The 24,404-nt window shown below is 42.3% G+C and overlaps 1 protein-coding gene across 1 annotated transcript; it reads right to left on the bottom strand.

The window, feature by feature from the left end:
- On the bottom strand, window positions 1-23,905 carry LOC120044073 (heparan sulfate glucosamine 3-O-sulfotransferase 6-like). The gene is made up of 2 exons (XM_038988660.1): window positions 23,478-23,905; window positions 1-1,263 (listed from the first exon to the last, which is right to left on the bottom strand). The coding sequence occupies exons 1-2, from the start codon at window positions 23,903-23,905 to the stop codon at window positions 645-647; spliced, it is 1,047 nt and encodes a 348-aa protein (XP_038844588.1). The 3' UTR covers window positions 1-644.
- Window positions 23,906-24,404: the final 499 nt, after the last annotated feature.

The following is a 24,404-nucleotide window of genomic DNA, read 5'->3' as shown; positions in this document are numbered from 1 at the left end:
GATCTACAGTACCATTGAAAACACAAGTCAAAAGTCAAAAGAAAAGGATTGTCAACCCTGATAAAGAAAGGTTTTGTTGCTTAATTGGGTGGTCACAAGAATAATTAAAGCTACGTACACATATTGCAATAAATAAACTTTTCTTACGGTATCTTAAACATGCACACACACAAACATACATACACACACATACACACACGCTGGTCAGAAACAGGTTAGTTATAATCCTTTGTATAATTCATTGTAACATGAGTCTCCTCACACAGAGGTATCAAGTCATCAACGTCCTTTGGTCTACTTACTGTGACATTTATCCTTATCTCCTGGTTCATGTACTTTACACTGGGAAAACAATTAGTTCTTACATTATTCTTACATGTAGCAACATACAAATATTGTAACTGAAACTATAAATGACAGCTTTATATCACTGTTCCATAAAATACCAAAAAATGCCAACATTTTGTATAATGCATACCATGTCACAAGTCAAAGTGGTAACCTAGAACCCCTGTTCCCTCATTGACAAATGTAATGTCAGTCTTGTGTTTCTTGTCTTGATGAAAGCAGTGACCTCTCCACATGTTTTAAAGTAATCATTTTCATCCTTTAGTTTGATTTTCCATGTAACATTGGTGGACGGCTCAGTCCCATCCAAAGTCTTGTCCAGTCATCCGGTAGAACCTGAGGTTGAATGGCCTGTAGAAGTCCCTGAGCCTCTGCAGTACCTCTGGTGAGATCTGTGGATGAGGCCTTCCTTTGGACTTCCCCAGACACCGGGGCCTGCTGCTTCCCTCTGGCTTCTTCAGACAGGGAAATCCCTTAGTCTGGTTGAAGTAAAAGTGCTTGTCGCTCACCACCCTCTTCAGACCCAGGAAGTCCTGCACCCGGCCCATCTCCCCCGCCGGGTCGGACACCAGCCGCTCGCCGCTGACGAACAGGAAGTGAGATAAGGGGAAGTGCTGGAGCCAGTTCTCCAGGTGCTTGGCGTACAGGCCGATGCGCACGGCGCTCCACGAGGTGTCGACCAATCCCGTAGAGGTATTCTTGAGGGCCAGGCTCTGGAAGGAGGGGAGGCCGGGTTGTTTAGAAAGCGTCTGGGTATAGTCGGAGACTGCCCGGGTCACGGGGTCGCGGACGACTACAATGAGCTTGGTGCGGCAGTTCATGGTGCAGAGGCGACGAGGAGCCTCCTTGGTCACAAAGTAGCTGGGCGTCTTCTCCATGGTGATCTGACCTTCCAGGGTCCGAGGCATCAGGTTCCTGACAACAGACATGGAGAATAATCAGTTACTGTCATTCAACAACATGACAAACTTCACACTATGCAGTGTCATAAAGAGCTGGAACATTGATTCATAATATACTGTACATTGGATATGATTCTTACATCTGTGTGTTTTTACAGAAATAGAGAAGACATTACAGATATATCATTTTAGATACACATCTTTGTCTGAGCCAGATATACATCCTTCAAGTTCAAAACTTTGTCCATTTTTTTTTCTGGAAATGTTTCATTTCCAAAAACACTATTTTCCTCTACAAACTCAGGTATGAAAATTTGCATTCTTAACTGCCACAAATCCAGCACTGTATACCTAAATTAAACCTTCTCCAAAACAGTCATGATTAAAAGAGTACAGTCTATGTTTATGAACCAGTCCCCAGCCCATCCCAGTCCTGGTATAGGAGCCATGGGAAACTGGGAGGCCACAGAGCCAATATGGATCTGATGAGCCAAAGCCACAAGAACCACTTAACAGCAATTTCCTTAAGACTTCCTTCTCCAGCCCCCTGTCCTCCCCCTTTCCTGCACCGCAGAGTGATGTGTTCCCCCCGCAGGCAGGCTCTGTGAAGAATCTAGCAATACCAGACGAAACAAATTCAGGACTACTATGAAACACAAGGCTAGCTAAGCTGCTTAGCTCAGTTACACCGCCTTTCTCACATCTACTTTTAGTCTTAGATCATAGACAACCCCTGGTGAGAGATACTGTATACTGGAAAGAGATACAACACATAGAGTCCCAACTCTGTCCTGTAGGCAAAGATGTAACTGAGGTGTCATAAGAAACTGTTCCATAAGAAACAGTCTAGATTGAGTTCAGTCAGATGAATAAGCCTCTGTCACCTCTCAGCATCTGTTCTCCTATCTGCTCTGTGAATGTTCTGACATGGCTGTTTGCCTCAACAACACCAAAATCAAGTTCAGTGAAGTTTACTATCAAGCTAAAGTATAAATCTGTTGATGTTCCCTTGAGCAAGGCACTTAACCCTAATTGCTCCAGGGTTGCCGTTGATAATGGTTGATCTCTGGCCGTGACCCCACTCTCCGAGGGTGTCTCAGGGGGATATGCAAAAAACGAACTTGTATACTACAAATGTAAGCACCCACCTAATTATTAATTATCTTATCTACTGTACTGTACTGTACTGACCAGGGAAAACTCCTAGCTCTATTGTCTATAATTCTGCTTCATCTAAATTCATCGGAATAAATTCTGTTAAATGCCATGTGTGTCTGGTCTGGGGGATTTGTGGGTAATGTATGGAGACGGTCCAATCCTCTACTGACGTCTGAGGCCGCTGTTTTGTGGTGAGAATGAATTCAGGGAACAAATTGTTTTACTTAACAAAGGATGAGAAGAAATGTTAGTTTATAGCAATTACTTTTCCATCCATCCATTCATTCATCCATCCACATCATAAGCCTACAGATGTAGGATCTTAATTTGAGTCAGTTTGCTACAGCAGGAAAATAATCCTGCAGCAACAGTATGTGAATTATTATGTGGAATATAACTAATGGACATTTTTGCTGGGGTTCATCCACTTTTCGTAAGGGAAAATCAAGTCTGAGTTTATCAGAAGCTTCAGAAGCCTTTTTAAACCTTAAATACACTCTAAGTTATCCTGCAACAAGGTGACCAAATTAAGATCCTACATCTGAATAGTCTGTTATTCTTAAGGAGACCATATTGTGGCTTTACTGAAAATAAACAACTTCAACACATTCTCTATGGACAGCCAGCACTTGAAAAAGTCAGTTTGTTTTTTATGAAAAGTCTTGAAGATTCGCCAAAACAATAATGAAGAATGACAGGAGTCCTTTCAATTGCTTCTATGTTTGACAACAGATGAAGCGCCCATCAAATGAAGTTCAAAGAGTTCGTCCAAACAATGTGTGATCCTAGTTTAATTTTGCCAGTTATTCCCCAGCAGGACTCTGGCAGTGGTTGCTGACTGACTTTGACGATGGCTCAGAGACTTTGACGACAGTTCAGAGATGTTTCTGGGTAAATCAAACTGTTCATTAGGCCTTGTGTCTGCTGCCAGACATGACATGGCACTAAAACAGAATGGTTCAGCTTAACTAAAGTTGGAATGAAAACCAAACCAAGAAAGGAGGGAAGCGAATCAAACGAACAAGTCATCTCAAACAGATTATAGTCATGATAAGCACAGATAGTGACCTCTGTACATTTCATATTTTATTTAAAAGACTTTTCAAAATGCTATTATATTTCAGAAATTGATAGCGTGGGCATCATCTTGGTTGGTTTTTGAGGAGGACTAACAGTGATTTAACTCCTCTCTATAATCTCTCTATAACATATTTTGACTTTAACGTAGTTGATTTACTAGGTGGACCAATACCTTCAACCCTGTTGACATTCTAGAGAGCTTCAACAATCTCTAAAGGCTCAAATCATACAGACAACAGAGTGGAGCAACAACATGACCCCCTATTAGCCCTGAGCTAAGCACTAGTTTACAATAGTTCAAAGAGTCATCTGTAGTCAAAGTACAGGGGTATTGTAGACTAGGTCTCCTGTAATTGCAGGTGGACAGACTAGAGCAGTGGTACTGTAACACCAGTGGAGGCTGCTGAGGGGAGGACGGCTCATAATAATGTCTGGAACGGAGCAAACACTGCAGCATTATACTCAGCTAATGTCTTTTCTGTTTAAATGTAGCAAATAAACACGTCCCATTTATGATTAACATCCCAAAATGTTAATCACCTGTCCTGTCTGTCTGTCCCCAGTCCTGCTCTGCCAGATCGATGTGTCTGTCTCTGTATATCTGTGATGACAACAGATACGGCAGGACAGTGACAACAGATATGGAGGTGATGATGTTGATTGGGTGGCTCTTCTGTCTGTCTCCTGTCTGGCCTTGGGTGTCTCCCCTCGAAAGTGATGTTTGTCATTGCTGTAATTGGCCATAAGAACACCTCCTTCCATAGTTATAAATAGTTAATGTGATGCCCCTTCTAGCCGCCCTCCCCAGGTCCCTATCTATCCCCCTCACAATCTGCCTCATCATTACACAATCAATAAGAGCCACTCTCTCCCTATTATCAATGTCTTTGTGTGCCTTAAGTGTCAAGCACAATCAATATGAATCTGTATAATATTGGGACATGTGCTTCATAGGACATTCTTCGAAATTAAAAAAAAGGAACAGCAATCGTACAGCTAACTACAACATAGTGTTATAAAAACAAGGAACAGCCCCAGAGCTAGCTAAAAGTGTAGCCCAAGAGCTAACTAAAACTGTAGCCCAAGAGTTAGCTAAAACATCCATGTCTGACTGTTACAGCACTTGGAAAGGGAGCAACAGGGCAAGGTAGAGTTCTCTATTTGGGCCTTCTTGGAGAGCTTTGCTGAGCTAGCCACATTAGCTAGTGGGTCCCCGCTGTTAGAGGATGTGGGTATTTTACCCTGAAGTGATATGCTTCTGATTATACGACTGATATGTAGCAACCAATCTGGAGCGGAGCGTATAAGCTACCCCCGCAGCTAGGATGTGGCTGACACATTTCCTGCCTTCACGATCATAACCCTGTAAAGTACTGGTACTACTACTACTACACAACATACTGTGCCTTCCTGTAAGAAAAACATGGGACGTTTTGTGTCTATGGAAACGTGAATTGCTAAGACTTCAATGAATTAAGAATCATGACTGTACCAAAATGTTTATAATATCAACAGTCAAGAAACACTATTTATTTGTATAAACCTCACACCATTCTGCTTTAGAACTGTAAAGTAATCATAATGCCTCCACTTTACACAGAGGCAGAAGAGAAGCTGAAGTTGAAATGGACGTTGGAGAATCTGCTCACTAGGCTTATTGAGCACAGAGCTTGTTGGAAGTAGTCTCTAAGTATTCAGGGCCCATATTCACAGAATCTCAGAGTAGGAGTGCTGATCTAGGATCAGATCCCCCCCTGCCCATAAAATCGTATTCATTAAGATCTGAAAGCCAAAACTTATCCTCGATCAGCATTCCTTCTCTGAGACGCTTTTTGAATACGGACCCAGAACTCTGCCTGTGAGATCCAATTAGACTGAAAATCAGCCCCATAAAAGAGGCAGGAGAGCAAACAGCAAGCTGAAGAACACAACAACTCCCGGCAGTCCTGCTGTGCACAGAGGGTGTCGGACAGAGACAGACAGACGGCCTGGGGGACAGGCAGGGCTGTCTGGCTGACTGTGGAAACCTTTCCCACCATGCAGTGCTTCCTGCCTCTCTGGATAGCTTGATAGCATGTTGTTTACTGTATTCTCCTTCAATGACATGGCACAATATCAGGCTTAAACCTGGAACCTTTTAGGTTTAATGACTGTTATGTGATGTTATGTAAATGACATTGACATTCTAAATGCACAGTGGATGTTTTGACTCTACTCTGTATAGATACTATCCTAACATTCTTCCAGTTTAACTTCATTTCACCTACAGAATGTAAACATGTCAAAAGAGCATGAGTAGGCTTCCATTTCCCCAAAGAGAAAACACTAACTGGTCTCTGATGATGTGATTGGATATACAGATGAAACACTACAACAGGAAACGGGACGCACTGTACAAGAAGAGAGCCACAGAAGCCTTTGACGTGTGTACGTGTGACAATGAATTTAAAATATATATATATTTAACCTTTATTTAACTAGACACCCTACTGGCGCCATGGCCGGGCCAACACTATGACACTATCAAGGATCATGGCAGGCCGACATGCTGACGAACTGTCTCTGATGTCAGGTCTTTGTGACAGCTTCTTAAGGGACAGCTGAGCTGACCAGTCATAGTGTTGGCCTGGCTGTGGTGCCAGTAGGGTGTCATGGCTCGGGCTGTGGCGGTCATAACATTTTGTCAGCCGGTGATTGTCATGCAAATAACTGCTGGTCTCACAGTAAATGACCATTAATATAAACACGTTTAGCATCTCCTGTCTTCCACACACAGCCTACAAGCCACTGATGCAGACATTTGGAACATCTACATTTGAAAAAGTCTAATAAATTCATGTAATATAGCCTACACCATCACAATAAATCCATTAAATATTTTAGACAGGACAAAATAAACATGATGTGAAGAAAATGTAGTCTATTTCAGAAGAACAGAATGGCATACTCTAAGTTGTCTTTATGTTAGGCCCTGATCTGGTTATGCCATATGGCTCTGGGCTACACTAGTTCATTTAGCAGACAAGACTCTAATAGACAAGACTCTAGTTGCATGAAAGGCATGAGCTCTGCTGTACACACTTCATCAAGGCTGTAAACACTTCATCAGTCTCTCATTCACAATTTGACAAGCATTTGATAATGCCTCGAATTTCCCGGCTGCATCCACTTTGTGTGGCCGTAATGCCCCCTAAAAAATCCATGCCTTTTGCGGCCAGTGGCCGTTGTGCTGAATATAATCATTATAATTCCCTTCTCCCTGCTGCATGCCGAAGCACCTCTCACAGTAAGTAAGGTGATCGGGTCTTTCTCACAGACTACAAGTCAAGACCGACACATCGGGGACGGAACTGCATGGGTCCTTATCCAATTCTGAGGCGCATATTGATGATATGGCCTATTTATTGCCTTAACTCCCTTATCTTACCTCATTTGCACTCACTGTATATAGACTTTTTGTTTTCTTTTGTTCTACTGTATTATTGACTGTATGTTTTGTTTATTCCATGTGTAACTCTGTGTTGTTGTATGTGTCGAATTGCTTTGCTTTATCTTGGCCAGGTCGCAGTTGCAAATGAGAACTTGTTCTCAACTAGCCTACCTGGTTAAATAAAGTTTTTTTTTTTTTTTTATATATCTGAAGAACTGTCCACGTTTACTTTTCATCAGCCAACAAGATGAGTAGGCCTAACGAACAGCAAAAGCACTAGCTTATGTCAATCTACTATCCCCCATAGTACAAAAGTTGACCTATTCTATTCTGTGCCATAAATAAATATTCCAAACATAGTCTGGGACAGTTGTCAGATGCGATAGATCCAAATTAATAGAACCACTACCATAAAAAAATACGTTTTTAAGCAATGAGAACGTTTAGCTTAAAATGTTGATAAACTATTAGGCTATTTCTTCACATTATAAGCGCAGCAATGCACACACGGCAGTAGGCAAAAAGCGTATGTTCCATTAGCAGGAAAATACCACCAAGTGACCACAAATGCAATTATGCATGTATTGCTTTTATTATAAAGGTGTGTTTTTATGATGAAAATGATCTTCCCCAAACTTGAAACTCAGTTATCTCTACACCCGTTGTAAAGCGGTTGAATGTGCTTCATTTTAAGACGTTATTTGGCCACTTTAGTTGTGATACAAACCTTATCAAAACATTTAGGCCTATGGGCTAGGCTACATGAGGTGTGCGACTATGATTTGAAAAAGTCGCACAAAAAAGCATGTGCTGTTTGCTTTAAGCTGGTGATAATATATCATTCAATATATCAAGTGACAGGCTAATACTGTCACCCATCACACTATTCTTGATTTAATCTTGTCTTTACATATACCAAATAATATGTGTGTGAAATTTGTCATGACTCATGACCGCCGGTGTGGCGGTAATATGGTCACCGTGACAGCGCTAGTCATGGCCGCCAGACGCCTACAGTGTTGGGGCAACACATGGTGCAACACACCATGGCCTAAGGATTGGCAGGGCTGCTGAGATTGAACACCAACACTAGCCAAGCAATAAACAACATTCTGTACCAGTCTCAGTAAAGACCAGAACCCACAGAGCTGTAGCGATGGAGCCAGAGTTGGGGGTGCCCCCATGATTGCATGACTGAGAATTAACCATGAACTCACCCACACATCCGTACCATACCACTCTACCCTCTCTGTCCCTCTCCCTCCAACCACTCTATCAAATGACTCTATCAAATGCTATGGAGCCAGAGACCAGGGGTGCCAATGTTTGATATCCCCATACCACACACACATCCACATCACTGCACCCCCCCCCCCCTTTCCCCCTCCCCCATTATATTCTATGAGGCTGGGGGTGCAATGTCTGAATCACAGCAACATCCCCTCCCCCCCACATGCACACACACATCCTCACCACTGGAGCCTTGAATCCCCCTGCCCCCTCGCCCCCCATGACACTCTATCAAACACTATGGAGTCAGAGACAGTCTGAAAGATACAGTAACACTACCCACACACCCCAGACACAGCCTCACATCCACACCACTTCTCCGCCCGCTCCCTCCCTCCCTCCCTCCCTCCCTCCCTCCCTCCCTCCCTCCCTCCACACACACACACACACACACACACACACACACACACACACACACACACACACACACACACACACACACACACACACACACACACACACAATGAAGCACCAGAAAGGCCAGGACAGCAGGATCTGGTGTGTCTCAGAGACGTAGTGTGTCAGACTGGAGGTGAATGCCTGTGGATTCACAGTGTGTCTCCCGCCAGGCTCTACTGCCCACATCCACCCATTCATACTCAGACAGGAAGAGGAAAAGAATGGTTATACATAATATATAGTAGAGTAGGGGGAAGTATCTACACCAGAGCTTGGGACTAAAAGCTATATTTTCAAAAATATGATTCTGAGATAATTGGCTTTAAAGTTCAGAACACTCATTTGATTTGAATGGTTTCAGCATTTATAAAAATATATCTTAATGTTTTTACAACATTAATTGGGGGTATTTAGAGCATTATATAGGTAGAGAACATTGAACAGAACAAGGCTATGTCAATAACTCAATTTTGACAAAAATGCATATTGAACCGTATAGTCGCAAGCTCTTGTAACAGGCTCCTTAAACAAGAGTAGGATACCATTATCATAGGTGTGATAGAGAGGAGATGGACTCGCCAAATCTGTAAAAAAAGAAATGTGTGTGTGTTTGAGCGTGCACGTGTATGCGTGTGTGCGTGTGTGCGTAGGCTTCTCTTTTTAGAGATGAAGTGCAGTGGAGCCCATTACTAATTAGTGACTAGAATAGAAGAGCCCAATCATATTGAAGTATCATCACAGGGTCTGAGGTCAATGATGCGTCGCCGGAGAGTTTTCTGGGGAACGGCTAATGGCTTCAACATTTACACACATTAAAGTACATAGGCCAAGCAGTCAAAAACCATGTAGCCGCTGTCAGACCTGGGCTCAAATACTATTTGAAATGTTTCAAATACTTTAAGCGTTTGTTTTAGCCTGCCCATGATTGCCAGGCGGGCGGGGCTTGGACTTTTGGGACCTTTCTATTGGTTCAACTGCAACAGGCAAGGTTAATGAGGCACAAATAAATTACTTCAAATTATTTTGAATAGCATTTGAACCCAGGTCTGGCCGCTGTTCAAGTCCATGACATGCTGCTGCCATTCTATATTCAACTGTACATACAAATGAAAGTTATCTTTAGAAACATATACTTACAAGATTTTTACGTTACTGCATTTAGCTCTCGTATGATTGAGAACTTGAAACAGTTTGATTACGTGTGACAAAGCCATTGGCCCGTGAGCACTCAGTGTAATTTCAGCTTATTTCCATTAAACGTTTTTCATCGTTTTTAACCTAACATTATTCTTTGTGGGGATGGCAGAGAAACCATGCATGACAACACAAGGCATCTGAAACATTTCATTTTGGCCTGTCGAAGCGAGCTATTCATTCTCCTCACAAACACGTTTCTCCTTCCTACTCCTGACCGACCGACCGACCGACCGACCGACCGACCGACCGACCGACCGACCAACCGACCGACTGACTGACTTATTACTGCTGGGAGTGCAGCTAAAATGGCAAAACGTTCTGATGTCTCCTCAGTACTTTCTGGGATCGCTAAAAATGGACCACAATGCACCTCAAATTATTATAATTCCCACCATATGGGGTGTGAGTATAGGGCCTAGTAGCCTACTGTATCCCAATGGCGCCACTCCACCCCCACCTCCACCTTAACTCCAACCCACCCAGGCCCAACACTATTAAAACACTATGCAACTGAACGCTACAGCCACTTCCTGTTCTGTTTGCAACTAAACGCCACAGCCACTCCTGGTCTGTTAGACAACTCAACACGGCATCCAGCCTCTACTTATCATTAATGGCCAAAGGGCAGGACAGTGAGGGAATGAAGTGTGGGGAAATCCCCTTTACTCTAATGGAAAATCAGGCCTGCGTACTGTACTGTAACAATGGGTTACTTTTACAGTCCGTTTTATACATTGTCTGGACTGAGAGTGATGCTGTGAGATTTTGGGTTCTACCTTCAAATACAGTAATAGTATGTTTTTGTAAGTTTAGCAGAGTTAAATCATCGTTGTGTAAGATTTAAAGAAGAAAAAACCCGTAATTTAATTGGAATTTGTATTTAATTAAAATGTTTTCATATTTTATAAACAATACAAAACATACACATACAATCGACAACATCATACAAACATCAACTACATCAGATCTGCCCAGACCCACTAGCATACACCCCCATCTCCAGCACCCGCATCACTTTCTGCCACATGGCCTCAAACTGCACCATTTTGTTTCTCTCCATAGCTCACGCACTTTCAACATTTAAATAATAAATCATTACATTTTTACATTGTGTTAATGATGGTGGATTGATTGACTTCCAAGTTTTTAGTATACGTTTTTTCAAGATGAGTGATGAGAAGAGAATTGTCCAGCCCATTGTATCTCACTACACCCCCATATGCCATATGTATTGAGATATGCAGACAGACGAATTAAAAGTAAGTTTACATTGTAATAGTTCTGACAGACAACCTTTTAGCTCTGCTCCCAACTTCCGGATTTTAGAGCATTCCCAGAAAACATCGATTACTGAGTCAGTTTTACACACAGAATTTCTTATTCGGTACTAATGATATGACCAAGCCTCATGGATTGATGCAGTGAGTGTCAATTTTGCTTGTATAGTTTACAAAATCAGATCCATAATCAGAAAAAAATTATAATTGTTTTTATTTTGATTGAAACCAGAAGGACTCGTCCATAAATCTACAGTTTATGTCAGATGGATAGGAGATACATTTATCTTGTCTAATCAATATTGTGTCATGCATGATCAATGTGTTTCAAATGCTATTATTATTATTGAAACAGATGGGAGGGGAGTGAGAAAGAAAGGATAATTGTCTTCCATATTGATATCATTGAGCATTCCACTATTCTTACAGAATGTACACATGGAATTCTGAAGCGGGTTATAACACCAACAATAAGGTTATAAGTATACATTGACTTCAGTATTATTTAGCTTGACAGAAGTGTCCCGCTCCTGCAAGCTTCCAGTAGGCCTACAGTACCTTTTTCCTGTGTAGAGAGAGAGTATGGTGTAGCTGTGTGCTAAACAGCCTATTTAAACTGTGTTTGGCTTCCATAATGGTCATTGCAATGGATCTTTTTACATGTGGTTGATAACACCAATGAGCATATCACTGATAACAACAATAACCAACAAGGACAGTGAAAATCCACCTGTTGTAATCATCACGTCCATATTGTTGTGAATTGTTAGATATTACTGCACTGTTGGAGCTAGGAACACAAGCATTTCGCTACACCCGCAATAACTTCTGCTAAATATGTGTATGTGACCAATACAATTTGATTTGATTTGATTACTACATGACTTAATTGACGGCACTTTGTGAGCCTATGGGATTTCCAGTAGTATTGACGTTTCCCCGTGCCCTTATGCCATTGCTCTGAAAGGATTTATACTATAATTTAATTGCAATCCGATTGGCTGAGGCCTTCGGTGTCAGGGGTAAAGGTCAGCCAATTGACAAGCTGTCAAAATATTGATGACATCACTTGCGTATTGGAGTTTGTCCTCAAATTGAAATGCAGTAATGATCTTTTCATGAATCACGCAGTATCATCACTGCGCACATTCACTGACTGGCTGAGTACTGTATGCTTGATTGTATTCATACACAGTACAAATCATGATAAGAGGACATACACATTCACTGACTGGCTGAGTACTGTATGCTTGATTGTATTCATACACAGTACAAATCATGATAAGAGGACATACACATTCACTGACTGGCTGAGTACTGTATGCTTGATTGTATTCATACACAGTACAAATCATGATAAGAGGACATACACATTCACTGACTGGCTGAGTACTGTATGCTTGATTGTATTCATACACAGTACAAATCATGATAAGAGGACATACACATTCAACAGCTTGCCTACTGTATGTTTTTAGAATTGCAATATGTAGCTAGTTTATCTTTCTGTATGAAAGTGAGGAGTGGAACAAGTGAACAGCATCTTATTCCTAATTCTTTCATCTTTATGAAAGCAATATGAAAAACATGTGGAGATCCATTTTGTCTAGTCAAGACACTATGGCTGAGTTTACACAGGCAGCCCAATTCTGATCTTTTGTCCAATTATTGGTCTTTTGACTCTTTTATGGTCCAGATGTCCGACTGGACTGTAGCTCTTCTGATGTGATGTCTGACTGGGTTTGATCCCAACCCAAATAAATCTCCTCTCTGCCTCAGAGGCATACATGAAGAAGCTACTCTCATATAATTCACTGTCTGGGTGAAACATGTCAGAAGGCACTGACTTACGGATGGACTTTGTCAACGATGTCACACATCTTGAAGCCAGCTTGCAGGTTTTGAAACATGGCACAAATTTACACTGTATGAAATTACACTGCATATTCAGTGGTCCTATTCACAAGAGGGTTCTCTTTTGGAGGGATATGTGTGACATTCTTGCTGGGATTTGAGAAGTTAGGAGGTGTGTGTGTGTGTGTGTGTGTGTGTGTGTGTGTGTGTGTGTGTGTGTGTGTGTGTGTGTGTGTGTGTGTGTGTGTGTGTGTGTGTGTGTGTGTGTGTGTATGTGTGTGTGTGTGTGTGTGTGTGTGTGTGTGTGTGTGTGTGTGTGTGTGTGTGTGTGTGTGTGTGTGTGTGTGTTGGGGGGGAGGGGAGGGGGTGTTAGCAGGAGAAAGCACAAAAGTAGAAAAGCATGTTTCATACAATTTGGTTTATTGACACAGTATAACTCAATAGGACTGGATAGAATTCCATGATCTCTCTTGATCCATCTGTCTTAAATAAGTCTTTAAGGCGGTTTCACGCTGGTACACACAATGATTTAGTGGTTTGTAATATTTGTAATATTTGTTAGTCATCAATCCATTAATCAAATTGAAAAGTGAATAGGAGTATTTTCTACCATCAGCCTTTCCAAGAAGTCTGTTTTCTCCCAGTCCCTCCCTGCTTTTCCTGTAGAGGTGTTTACACACCATCTCCAAGAAGTCTGTTTCTCCCAGTCCCTCCCTGCTTTTCAAGTAGAGGTGTTTACATGCCATCTAAAAGACACGTTTTCCCCCCAGAATGAGCCAACGATGCATTTTGTCATTTCCATACAATAAAGATTCAAAACGTTCATAAGAAAGCAGAAAGACAAATGAGTTCATTATAAAGTCTTCAACAACAGGAGGCCGATATATAAAACAGTGACAACTCATGTACTTCATTGTGCCCATGTCGCGGTGACATAAGCATAACAATCCATGCCATTGTGCCACGGAAAGTTGAGGTTTGCCGGTTTTCCTGTTTCAACTGTGTCTGGTGTGGCTCTCACAGGGCCCATATGAAAAACATTGGCCCTAAGTCTATTTAAACCCATGAAACAACACAGAAAGTCATTAAATCCCCCTTTTGATTCTGATGGGACTGTTCTGTGGTTTTTTCTAGTTCAGTAATGTCCGTAGGCACACATGCACACTACACAGACACACACATGCACGCACTCACACACTCACAAGCATAGAAGCACGCGTGGACGTACCGTTCACAGACACACACCCACCCACCCACCCGCCCGCACCCGCACACACCCGCACCCACCCGCCCCCGCACACACACACCCGCCCCCGCACACACACACCCGCCCCCGCACACACACACACACACACACACACACACACACACACACACACACACACACACACACACACACACACACACACACACACACACACACACACACACACACACACACACACACACACACACACACTAAAGCTCCAGAAAGCTGAGGAAAAGAGCTGGCAAGAATCACAGAGAGAAGTCAGTGGAAAACACTTAAAAGAGGTCTGAGCAGTTTTGTCTTATAGCAGACAATGATTTTTGGAAGACAATGCGTGGGATTGGATTGTGTGTGTGTATTACAGCTTTTAACAATCACTTTGGCACTAATTTCAGAACCTTGTGGTCATTTTTCAAAACTCTAGACACAAAACTCAAAACGGTCATCACTTGTAACACAGGCTGTCCAATGTTCAAAACATTGCATTGTGCATTCATATCGTTAAAGAAACCTTGCACTTGCAGAATCATAGGTTCAAATAACTCATTTATCATGAAATACCATAGGAACATTCATTTAGATCACCCACACACAAGATACCGATAGTTTCACTGTGTAGTTGTTCGTACAATCATTAAATATTGCAGTACAAAATATGTGACACATGTTTCATTATGCTACTACACGTAAATACATCACTGTAAAAGGACTAGTAGAGAGAATACTACAGACACAGTGGAATCATTGAACAAAATATGAAATTTATTGATGAAATACAATGAAATCACAACATAGGTTTCTTTGAATCAAAGCTAAAATAATTAGATAGAAAAAAAGAAAACAACTACAGTAAAACGTCAACTGCAGTGTTCCTCACCTGGCTTACTGTAAAAAGCAAAACAAAGGATTACTGTACTTCTATATTTCCATCAACCCTGTCTTGTGGATTTGGCCACAGGTTCTCATCCACATCACAATGGATGTTTTCATTAGCCAAACATCTTGTTAAGAATCTTCGGGCATGGCGAATCCAGGCCTGACACTGGTCTGCCGTGATGTCATTGCATGCGTCATCCATGGCCTGGAGAAGGGTGGCTTGTTCGTGAGGACGCCTATCATACCTTCCACCTCCATGTGGAGAAAAATTCCTCAATCGGGTTAAGGAAAGGAGAGTATGGAGGTAAGTACAGGGTGGTAAATTGTGGATGGGCCTGAAACCATGCTTGCACCATTTGAGCATGGTGGAACTTGACATTATCCCACACAATGACATAGGTCATGCCATCAGCTCTACAGACCTGATTTAGCTCATCAAGGAAGGTTACATTCGAACAGCGAATCATGTGGCTCCCTGCAACTCAATATATAGAGTATATAGAGTAGAGAGCTTAAGATGTTGTTCGACCAAACATTAGAACGGGCAAGATGAGTAATCTAAGCAACATTGACTGTGGTATGATTGTTGATGCCGCACATGGTGATTCCAGCATCTCAGAAACAGCTGCCTTCCTGGGATTTTTACACACTACAGTCTCTAGAGTTTACAGAGAATGGTGCGATAAACAAAACACATTCAGTGAGCGGCAGTTCTGTGGGCAAAAAAACCTTGTTAATGAGAGAGATCAGAGGAGAATGTCCAGACTCATTCAAGCTAACAGGAAGGCCACAAATACTCAAATAACAGCTGTTTAAAACAGTGGTGTGCAGAATGGTATCTCTTAACGTACAACACCATGAATAATTCAGGCTGTTGTGGAGGCAAAAGGGGGTCCTACCCAGTACTAGATAGGTGTACCAAATAAAGTGGCCGGTGAGTGTACAGTAATGTCAAATCTGAAAACATGGTCTGGAAAAGTGGTACATGGGACCATAGAAACATCTCGTTATCCTGAAACTTTCATGATCTAAACATGGAATATTGTTTGTCAGTTTCCATAAAACTATGCATTATGAGTAATGCAACAGTTACTTATCATTTTGAGCAGTTATATCAATTGATAGTTAGATCATTGTAATGAAATGAATAGACAGTCATCTCAGATGTAATGTGTGAATTGCATTTTGAAATGGTAATACTTTGATGTTAAGCTGTGTCATTTTGAACAGGTGATTTTAGTTCAATGAACAAATGATCTTAGCTTTATGTGTATTGTATCCAAGCAATTGGAAAAAGTGTTAGAGTTTTGAAAAATTAGCATTTTGATCATTGGTTGTACATTTTGTGTCTAGAGTTTTGAAAAATGACATCAAGGTTCCGAAATTAGTGCCAAAGTGATTGTAAAAAACTGTAAGTCTCTTCAGTATGCATATTGCGCCTGTATGTCCCTGTGGTTGACAGTCATAAATGATAATGTTTTTTATGACAGTGCACGAGCAGTCCCTCTCCCACTCTATTAGAATCAGATGCAGTCATCATATTTCACTGTCCAGGACACATGGCTCCAGACATATAATCACAATGCACTGCTGTCAGCTCCCCCAACTGTCTTTCTCTGTCCATAATCATGTGTCTCTCTGTCAATGACAACGCATTTGGTTCCAAAACTGCATGAGGCCAAGGGTCACACAATGTAGATAAAAAGTTACAGTTGTAGATAAAACGTTTATAATGTTGTTCTCGTTTTAAAGCATTTCAAAGCTATATTTTTAGTTGATTATATTCAAATACAAGAAGCGAGATTCACAGACCATTTGGCGGGTAGCTAAAGCTCTGTTGACAGTATGCAGCTGTCATGTATTCTGAGAGGAGGACAGAAGTTCATACACACTGACATGTCAAAGCAAAGGGCTTCAAGAGGAGGCTGTCACAGTGTGTGTGTGTGTGTGTGTGTGTGTGTGTGTGTGTGTGTGTGTGTGTGTGCGTGCGTGCGTGCGTGCGTGCGTGCGTGCGTGCGTGCGTGCGTGCGTGTTTGTGTGTGTGTGTGCACCCAGACATAACAGTGTGTTGAGTTTCTGCTAACTGAGCACGGCGGGCACAGAGGGGTCAGGTGTGTTACCCTCACGGGGACCCCCAGTCAGTGCGTAACATACGTACCGTAGCTGAGCACTACAGAATGGTTCTGGTAACGTACGTACCGTAGCTGAGCACTACAGAATGGTTCTGGTAACGTACGTACCGTAGCTGAGCACTACAGAATGGTTCTGGTAACGTACGCACCGTAGCTGAGCACTACAGAATGGTTCTGGTAACGTACGTACCGTAGCTGAGCACTACAGAATGGTTCTGGTAACGTACGTACCGTAGCTGAGCACTACAGAATGGTTCTGGTAACGTACGTACCGTAGCTGAGCACTACAGAATGGTTCTGGTAACGTACGTACCGTAGCTGAGCACTACAGAATGGTTCTGGTAACGTACGTACCGTAGCTGAGCACTACAGAATGGTTCTGGTAACGTACGTACCGTAGCTGAGCACTACAGAATGGTTCTGGTAACGTACGTACCGTAGCTGAGCACTACAGAATGGTTCTGGTAACGTACGTACCGTAGCTGAGCATTACAGAATGGTTCTGGTAACGTACGTACCGTAGCTGAGCACTACAGAATGGTTCTGGTAACGTACGTACCGTAGCTGAGCACTACAGAATGGTTCTGGTAACGTACGTACCGTAGCTGAGCACTACAGAATGGTTCTGGTAACGTACGTACCGTAGCTGAGCACTACAGAATGGTTCTGGTAACGTACGTACCGTAGCTGAGCACTACAGAATGGTTCTGGTAACGTACGTACCGTAGCTGAGCACTACAGAATGGTTCTGGTAACGTACGTACCGTAGCTGAGCACTACAGAATGGTTCTGGTAACGTACGTACCGTAGCTGAGCACTACAGAATGGTTCTGGTAACGTACGTACCGTAGCTGAGCACTACAGAATGGTTCTGGTAACGTACGTACCGTAGCTGAGCACTACAGAATGGTTCTGGTAACGTACGTACCGTAGCTGAGCACTACAGAATGGTTCTGGTAACGTACGTACCGTAGCTGAGCACTACAGAATGGTTCTGGTAACGTACGTACCGTAGCTGAGCACTACAGAATGGTTCTGGTAACGTACGTACCGTAGCTGAGCACTACAGAATGGTTCTGGTAACGTACGTACCGTAGCTGAGCACTACAGAATGGTTCTGGTAACGTACGTACCGTAGCTTTTGTATAATTTCATCAACTGTCCGTTCAAACAATGTGTTGCTCATGACATCACTTATGTGACTGAACACTGTTTCTAGTTGCCGTGGCCACATCTGCATGTGATTGTGATGGTGTTGTGCCTGCTACAGCCCCGGCAATTAAAACACACATAGTACCACACTACCCTGCCCTGCCCTGCCTCCTGGAAACCAGTGCTGCCACAGATATTATACATAAACACTTCACCTCCTTCATCTGCCACTCTTAATGAACAGAGAGAGAGCAGGAGGGATGGAGGGAGGGAGGGAGGGAGGGATGGAGGGAGGGAGGGAGAGAGAGAGAGTCTGTGTGCCTGAGAGAGAGAGAGAGAGAGAGAGAGAGAGAGAGAGAGAGAGAGAGGGAGAGAGAGAGAGAGAGAGAGAGAGAGAGAGAGAGGGGGGGGGGGTACCAGCAGCATGCTAAAATGATCAGTGGCAGAAGTGTTTCCATGTTTCCATGTGTTCGTATGTTTTAAGTTTAAATGCTGCTATAAAGGTTAAGAAAAAAGAATTAAAATATTAAATTACAGATGAGAATTTCACGCTCACTTTCTCTCTACTGTCTCCCACTTTCTTTTTCAAACTCAAACTATCTGTTATCAAATTCTTTCCCACTTCATCTTCCTGCATGTTGTTTCTATATGAGAGAAAGGCTTATCTACAATAGCCTGATCCTATATCAGTATGTGCTGTAGCTACAATAGTCTGATCCTATATCAGTATGTGCTGTAGCTACAATAGCCTGATCCTATATCAGTATGTGCTGTAGCTGCAATAGCCTGGTCCTAGATCAGTATGTGCTGTAGCTACAATAGCCTGATCCTATCAGTATGTGCTGTAGCTACAATAGCCTGATCCTATATCAGTATGTGCTGTAGCTACAATAGCCTGGTCCTAGATCAGTATGTGCTGTAGCTACAATAGCCTGATCCTAGATCAGTATGTGCTGTAGCTACAATAGCCTGATCCTATATCAGTATGTGCTGTAGCTACAATAGCCTGATCCTAGATCAGTATGTGCTGTAGCTACAATAGCCTGGTCCTAGATCAGTATGTGCTGTAGCTACAATAGCCTGATCCTAGATCAGTATGTGCTGTAGCTACAATAGCCTGATCCTATATCAGTATGTGCTGTAGCTACAATAGCCTGATCCTATATCAGTATGTGCTGTAGCTACAATAGCCGGATCCTATCAGTATGTTTTTTAAATTTATTTTATTTTTAATTTCACCTTTATTTAACCAGGTAGGCCAGTTGAGAACAAGTTCTCATTTACAACTGCGACCTGGCCAAGATAAAGCAAAGCAGTGCAACACAAACAACAACACAGAGTTACACATGGAATAAACAAACAGTCAATAACACAATAGAAAGTCTGTATAGAGTGTGTGCAAATGAGGTAAGATAAAGGAGGTAAGGCAATAAATAGGCCGTAGTGGCGAAATAATTACTATTTAGCAATTGAACACTGGAGTGATAGATGTGCAGAAGATGAATGTGCAAGTAGAGATACTGGGGTGCAAAGGAGCAAAAAAATAAATAACAGTATGGGGATGAGGTAGTTGGATGGGCTATTTACAGATGGGCTATGTACAGGTGCAGTGATCTGTGAGCTGCTCTGACAGCTGGTGCTTAAAGTTAGAGAGGGAGATATGAGTCTCCAGCTTCAGTGATTTTTGCAATTCGTTCCAGTCATTGGCAGCAGAGAACTGGAAGGAAAGGCGGCCAAAGGAGGAATTGGCTTTGGGGGTGACCAGTGAAATATACCTGCTGGAGCGCGTGCTACAGGTGGGTGCTGCTATGGTGACCAGTGAGCTCAGATAAGGCAGGGCTTTACTTAGCAAAGACTTATAGATGACCTGGAGCCAGTGGGTTTGGCGACGAATATGAAGCGAGGGGCAGCCAACAAGAGCATACAGGTCGCAGTGGTGGGTAGTATATGGGGCTTTGGTGACAAAACGGATGGCACTGTGATAGACTGCATCCAATTTGCTGAGTAGAGTGTTGGAGGCTATTTTATAAATGACATCGTATGTGCTGTAGTTACAATAGCCTGATCCTAGATCAGTATGTGCTGTAGCTGCAATAGCCTGATCCGATATCAGTATGTGCTGTAGCTACAATAGCCTGATCCTAGATCAGTATGTGCTGTAGTTACAAAATCCTGACCCTAGATCAGTATGTGCTGTATGTAGCCCAATCCTCTGACTATCATTGTCATCCTAAACATGTCAAACACAGTCAGAGGAATCGGCCAAACTAAAGAACATGGAGCCTCTTCACACTTACTACACTTTTCATCAAAATATCAGCTACAGTACACGTATTACTCAAATATAAACTGACATACTTGCAGTGGTGGGAAAAGTACCAAATTGTCATACTTGAGTAAAAGAAAAGATACCTTAATAGAAAATGACCTAAATTAAAGTGAAATTCACCCAGTAAAATACTACATGAGTATAAGTCCAAAAGTATTTGGTTTTAAATATACTTAAGTATCAAAATTACATGTAATTGCTAAAATATACTTAAGCATCAAAAGTAAAAGTATACAATTCCTTACATAAAGCAAACCAGACGGCACAGTTTTCTTGTTTTTTAGTCAGGGGCAAACTCCAACAGTCAGACATCATTTACAAATGAAGCACGTGTATTTAGTGAATCTGCCAGATCGGAGGCAGTAGGGATGGCCAGTGATGTTCTCTTGATAAGTGTGTGAATTTAACAATTTCTCTGTCCTGCTAAGCATTCAAAATGTAACGAGTATTTTTGGATGTCAGGGGAAATATGAAATATGAAGTTAAAAGTACATATTGTCTTTAGGAATGTAGTGAAGCAAAAGTAAAAGTTGCCTAAAAATATAAATAGTAAAGTGAAGTACAGATATATAAAAAAACATAGTCGTAGTACTTTAAAGCATTTTTACTTAAGTACTTTTACAACACTGTGTACTTGCTATGTCTCGAGCGCATGACACTCCCCCAACAGTTGTCCCCCTTGAAGCAGGGCAGTGTGAACAGAATTGTCTTGTTGAGCCAACACTCCTACAGTATAATTCTTACAGTAGGCATTTCACTGTAAGGTCTACACCTGTTGTATTCCGCGCATGTGACAGATAAACATTGATTTGATTTAAATAGTAATAGCAGAGCAATGTTTTTGAAACAGCTGAAATGTGTAGACATTTTCCTAATATTTGAAACTTGTTTCATTGAGTTTTTACTGTAATTGCCGTAACAGCCTGAAATAGTTTTCCTGGGGCCCAGAGTTTTTCCTGATCTGGTAGTAGGCTAGCCTAGCCAACTCCAGGCCCTAGTTGTAGTAATAAATCAGCTGTAAAAAAGTATTTATATTAAACTTCTGGACAAACTCCTGACCCTGGGGAGGATGAAAACATCAAAACCCTATTCATAAAATGTCTCAGAGTAGGAGTGCTGATCTACGATCAGTTTAGCTTTTTAGATCATAATGAATAACATTACACGGACAGAGGGAACCTGGTCCTAGATCAGCGCTTCTAGGCGCTGTCAAACAGTCTCTCTCCTCAGCTATGACATTCTCCAGCAGGATCCTCCAGTCCAGACATCTGAAGGTAATCAGAACCTCCAGCCATCTCTAGCTCCATAGGCCTGCAGTAAGGCAGGTAAAGGGCCATCAACATCCATATCCCTGCAATAGGGTTGCTAGGGCCATAATTACACCCCAATTACAGCTATGGTCAGCTGCGTCATCTATTACCAGCAGATCCTATCACCTCCAAAGTAGCTACAGTGCCTGGGTGGAGATTTTACTGTATATACCAAGACATTATAAGTTTCAGCCTGTATCACACTGTGGCTGTATTCACTCTTGGCCAAATCCAAAATCAAACTACTGCAAAGAAGTATATATCTTCTATTGAGACCAGTTCCTGCTGTATATGAAGTATAGACTACGAGTTGGGCGTGCTGTATATGAAGTATAGACTACGAGTTGGGCGTGCTGTATATGAAGTATAGACTATGAGTTGGGCGTGCTGTATATGAAGTATAGACTACGAGTTGGGCGTGCTGTATATGAAGTATAGACTATGAGTTGGGCGTGCTGTATATGAAGTATAGACTACGAGTTGGGCGTGCTGTATATGAAGTATAGACTATGAGTTGGGCGTGCTTATTGATTCAACCCTCTTTAACTACAAAGATGAGACTGTAACGTTTAAGTTAACATTTAGCATTTCAGTCATTTAGCAGATGCTCTTATCCATAGTGACTTACAGTTAAACTTACAATACTGTAGCTAGTTGGGACAATCACATATCTCAGTCATAGTAAGTACATTTTTCCTCAATAAATGAGCTATAAGCAAGGTCAGAGAGCTAGTAAGGAGGAAAAAGTCTGGTTAAAGCCTATGATCATTCAAGAGGACATGGGCTTTTAATGGGAGTGCACCATTCCATTCCAATAGAATAGACATGGATTGTATGTTAATATGGGATGTCATGTTGAACTGAATAAATTGTGTTTAAAACACTGTCATGATGATTAACAACACCCCAGGGACGTATAGACTCTTCATCTACATCCAGCCCTACATCAAGTCAGGCAGGGTTGTATTGACACACACACATGCTCACACACACACGCACACACGCACACACACACACACACACACACACACACACACACACACACACACACACACACACACACACACACACACACACACACAGTACTGGATATCTGACTGTCAATGTGCAAATATCTATGTCTGTTATTGACAAGAACCTTCAGCAGAGTTCTCCACAGGTGAATAGCTTCCCCAGGGGAGAACACTACTCCTCATCTACCTGTCATCCTATCTCCATTCATCATCCTACAGTGGCTGAGGTGTCATCTTTCTCCAAGGCTCAACATGCAGCTTCAACTGAAACTGTTGTGAACAATACAAATACAACTAAATTATATGTTAGATGTTTGTATTGCAACAGATTTGATATGTATGGAAGGTAGCCCCAGCCCCCAATTCACAGATTCGATTCAAGATATCGCAATATCAGAGTAGGCTAGAAGCCGCGCATGGTTTGTACTGGCGCTGATAAACACTCTATGGACATTGTAAAGTAGCAGAATATGTGCCTTACCTGTACCACTCAAGTCCTTTCTCGTAGAACCTGTCGAAAAAGTGAGGTTCTGCCCCGACAGCTCTCACATCCGGATGAATCCGTAGGAACTCCAGCAGAGCGCGCGTTCCGCCTTTCTTCACACCGATTATGATGGCTTGTGGGAACTTCTTACTCTCAAATGTGTTGGACATGGGGATGCCGTTAGCAGCTAGATTTTCCTTAGGGCTATTCGGTATCTCTTGTGGGAGCAGTCCGCCTTCAACCCACTTTAGCGTGGCGACCTGTTCGTCTGCACGGTGGAGCGCGGCGCCCGTTGAAGTGTCTGTCCTGTTCCAGGGAGTCGGTGCGCCCGGGTGGTGAGGATAGAGTCGCGCTGGCGGCAGCAGGTTGTCGTACGTACGGTCCGATACATCATAGTCTCTGTTTACAGTATGATGGTCGAACATCTGTCTCGGCGCCGAGTCACATAATCCGGTAAGACAGTAGAAGAAATAGGTGAAAATCACGACCATGGTAAAACACACGGATACTTTGGACAGCGCCTTTCCAAAGTTGAGCCTTGTTCTACAGCCCACACTACATCCCATGAGTCGCTGTCCTGTTCGGTGAGCAAGGAACAAAATGTTGTCAGCATACTGCTTTTCCTTACGTTGAGTAGCCTAACTGTTCTCTATATAACTATTTCCTGAATCCTGAAAAGTGTAGCTGTTTCATAATCATAACACCCCAAAATTGGAGCATTGTCGTCGAACTTATCAAGGTGATCCTCATACCGTTGTCACGCATCATTACACAAGACAGAAAACGGGTCTTTAACCTCTTTAAACAAGCATTTGTCATTCTGCATGGCTCAATACTTCAATTTTCACTGAGTAATGATTCCACTGCCTTGCTGTGCGCTCAAGTCAGCTCTGGTGATCTCTCATGCATGGTTTCCCCTCTCCT

This window comes from Salvelinus namaycush, chromosome 3, assembly GCF_016432855.1.
Source record: "Salvelinus namaycush isolate Seneca chromosome 3, SaNama_1.0, whole genome shotgun sequence".
NCBI lineage: Eukaryota > Metazoa > Chordata > Actinopteri > Salmoniformes > Salmonidae > Salvelinus > Salvelinus namaycush.
The sequence above is the reverse complement of the archived record's forward strand: the minus strand, read 5'-3'. Positions and strand labels throughout refer to the sequence as shown.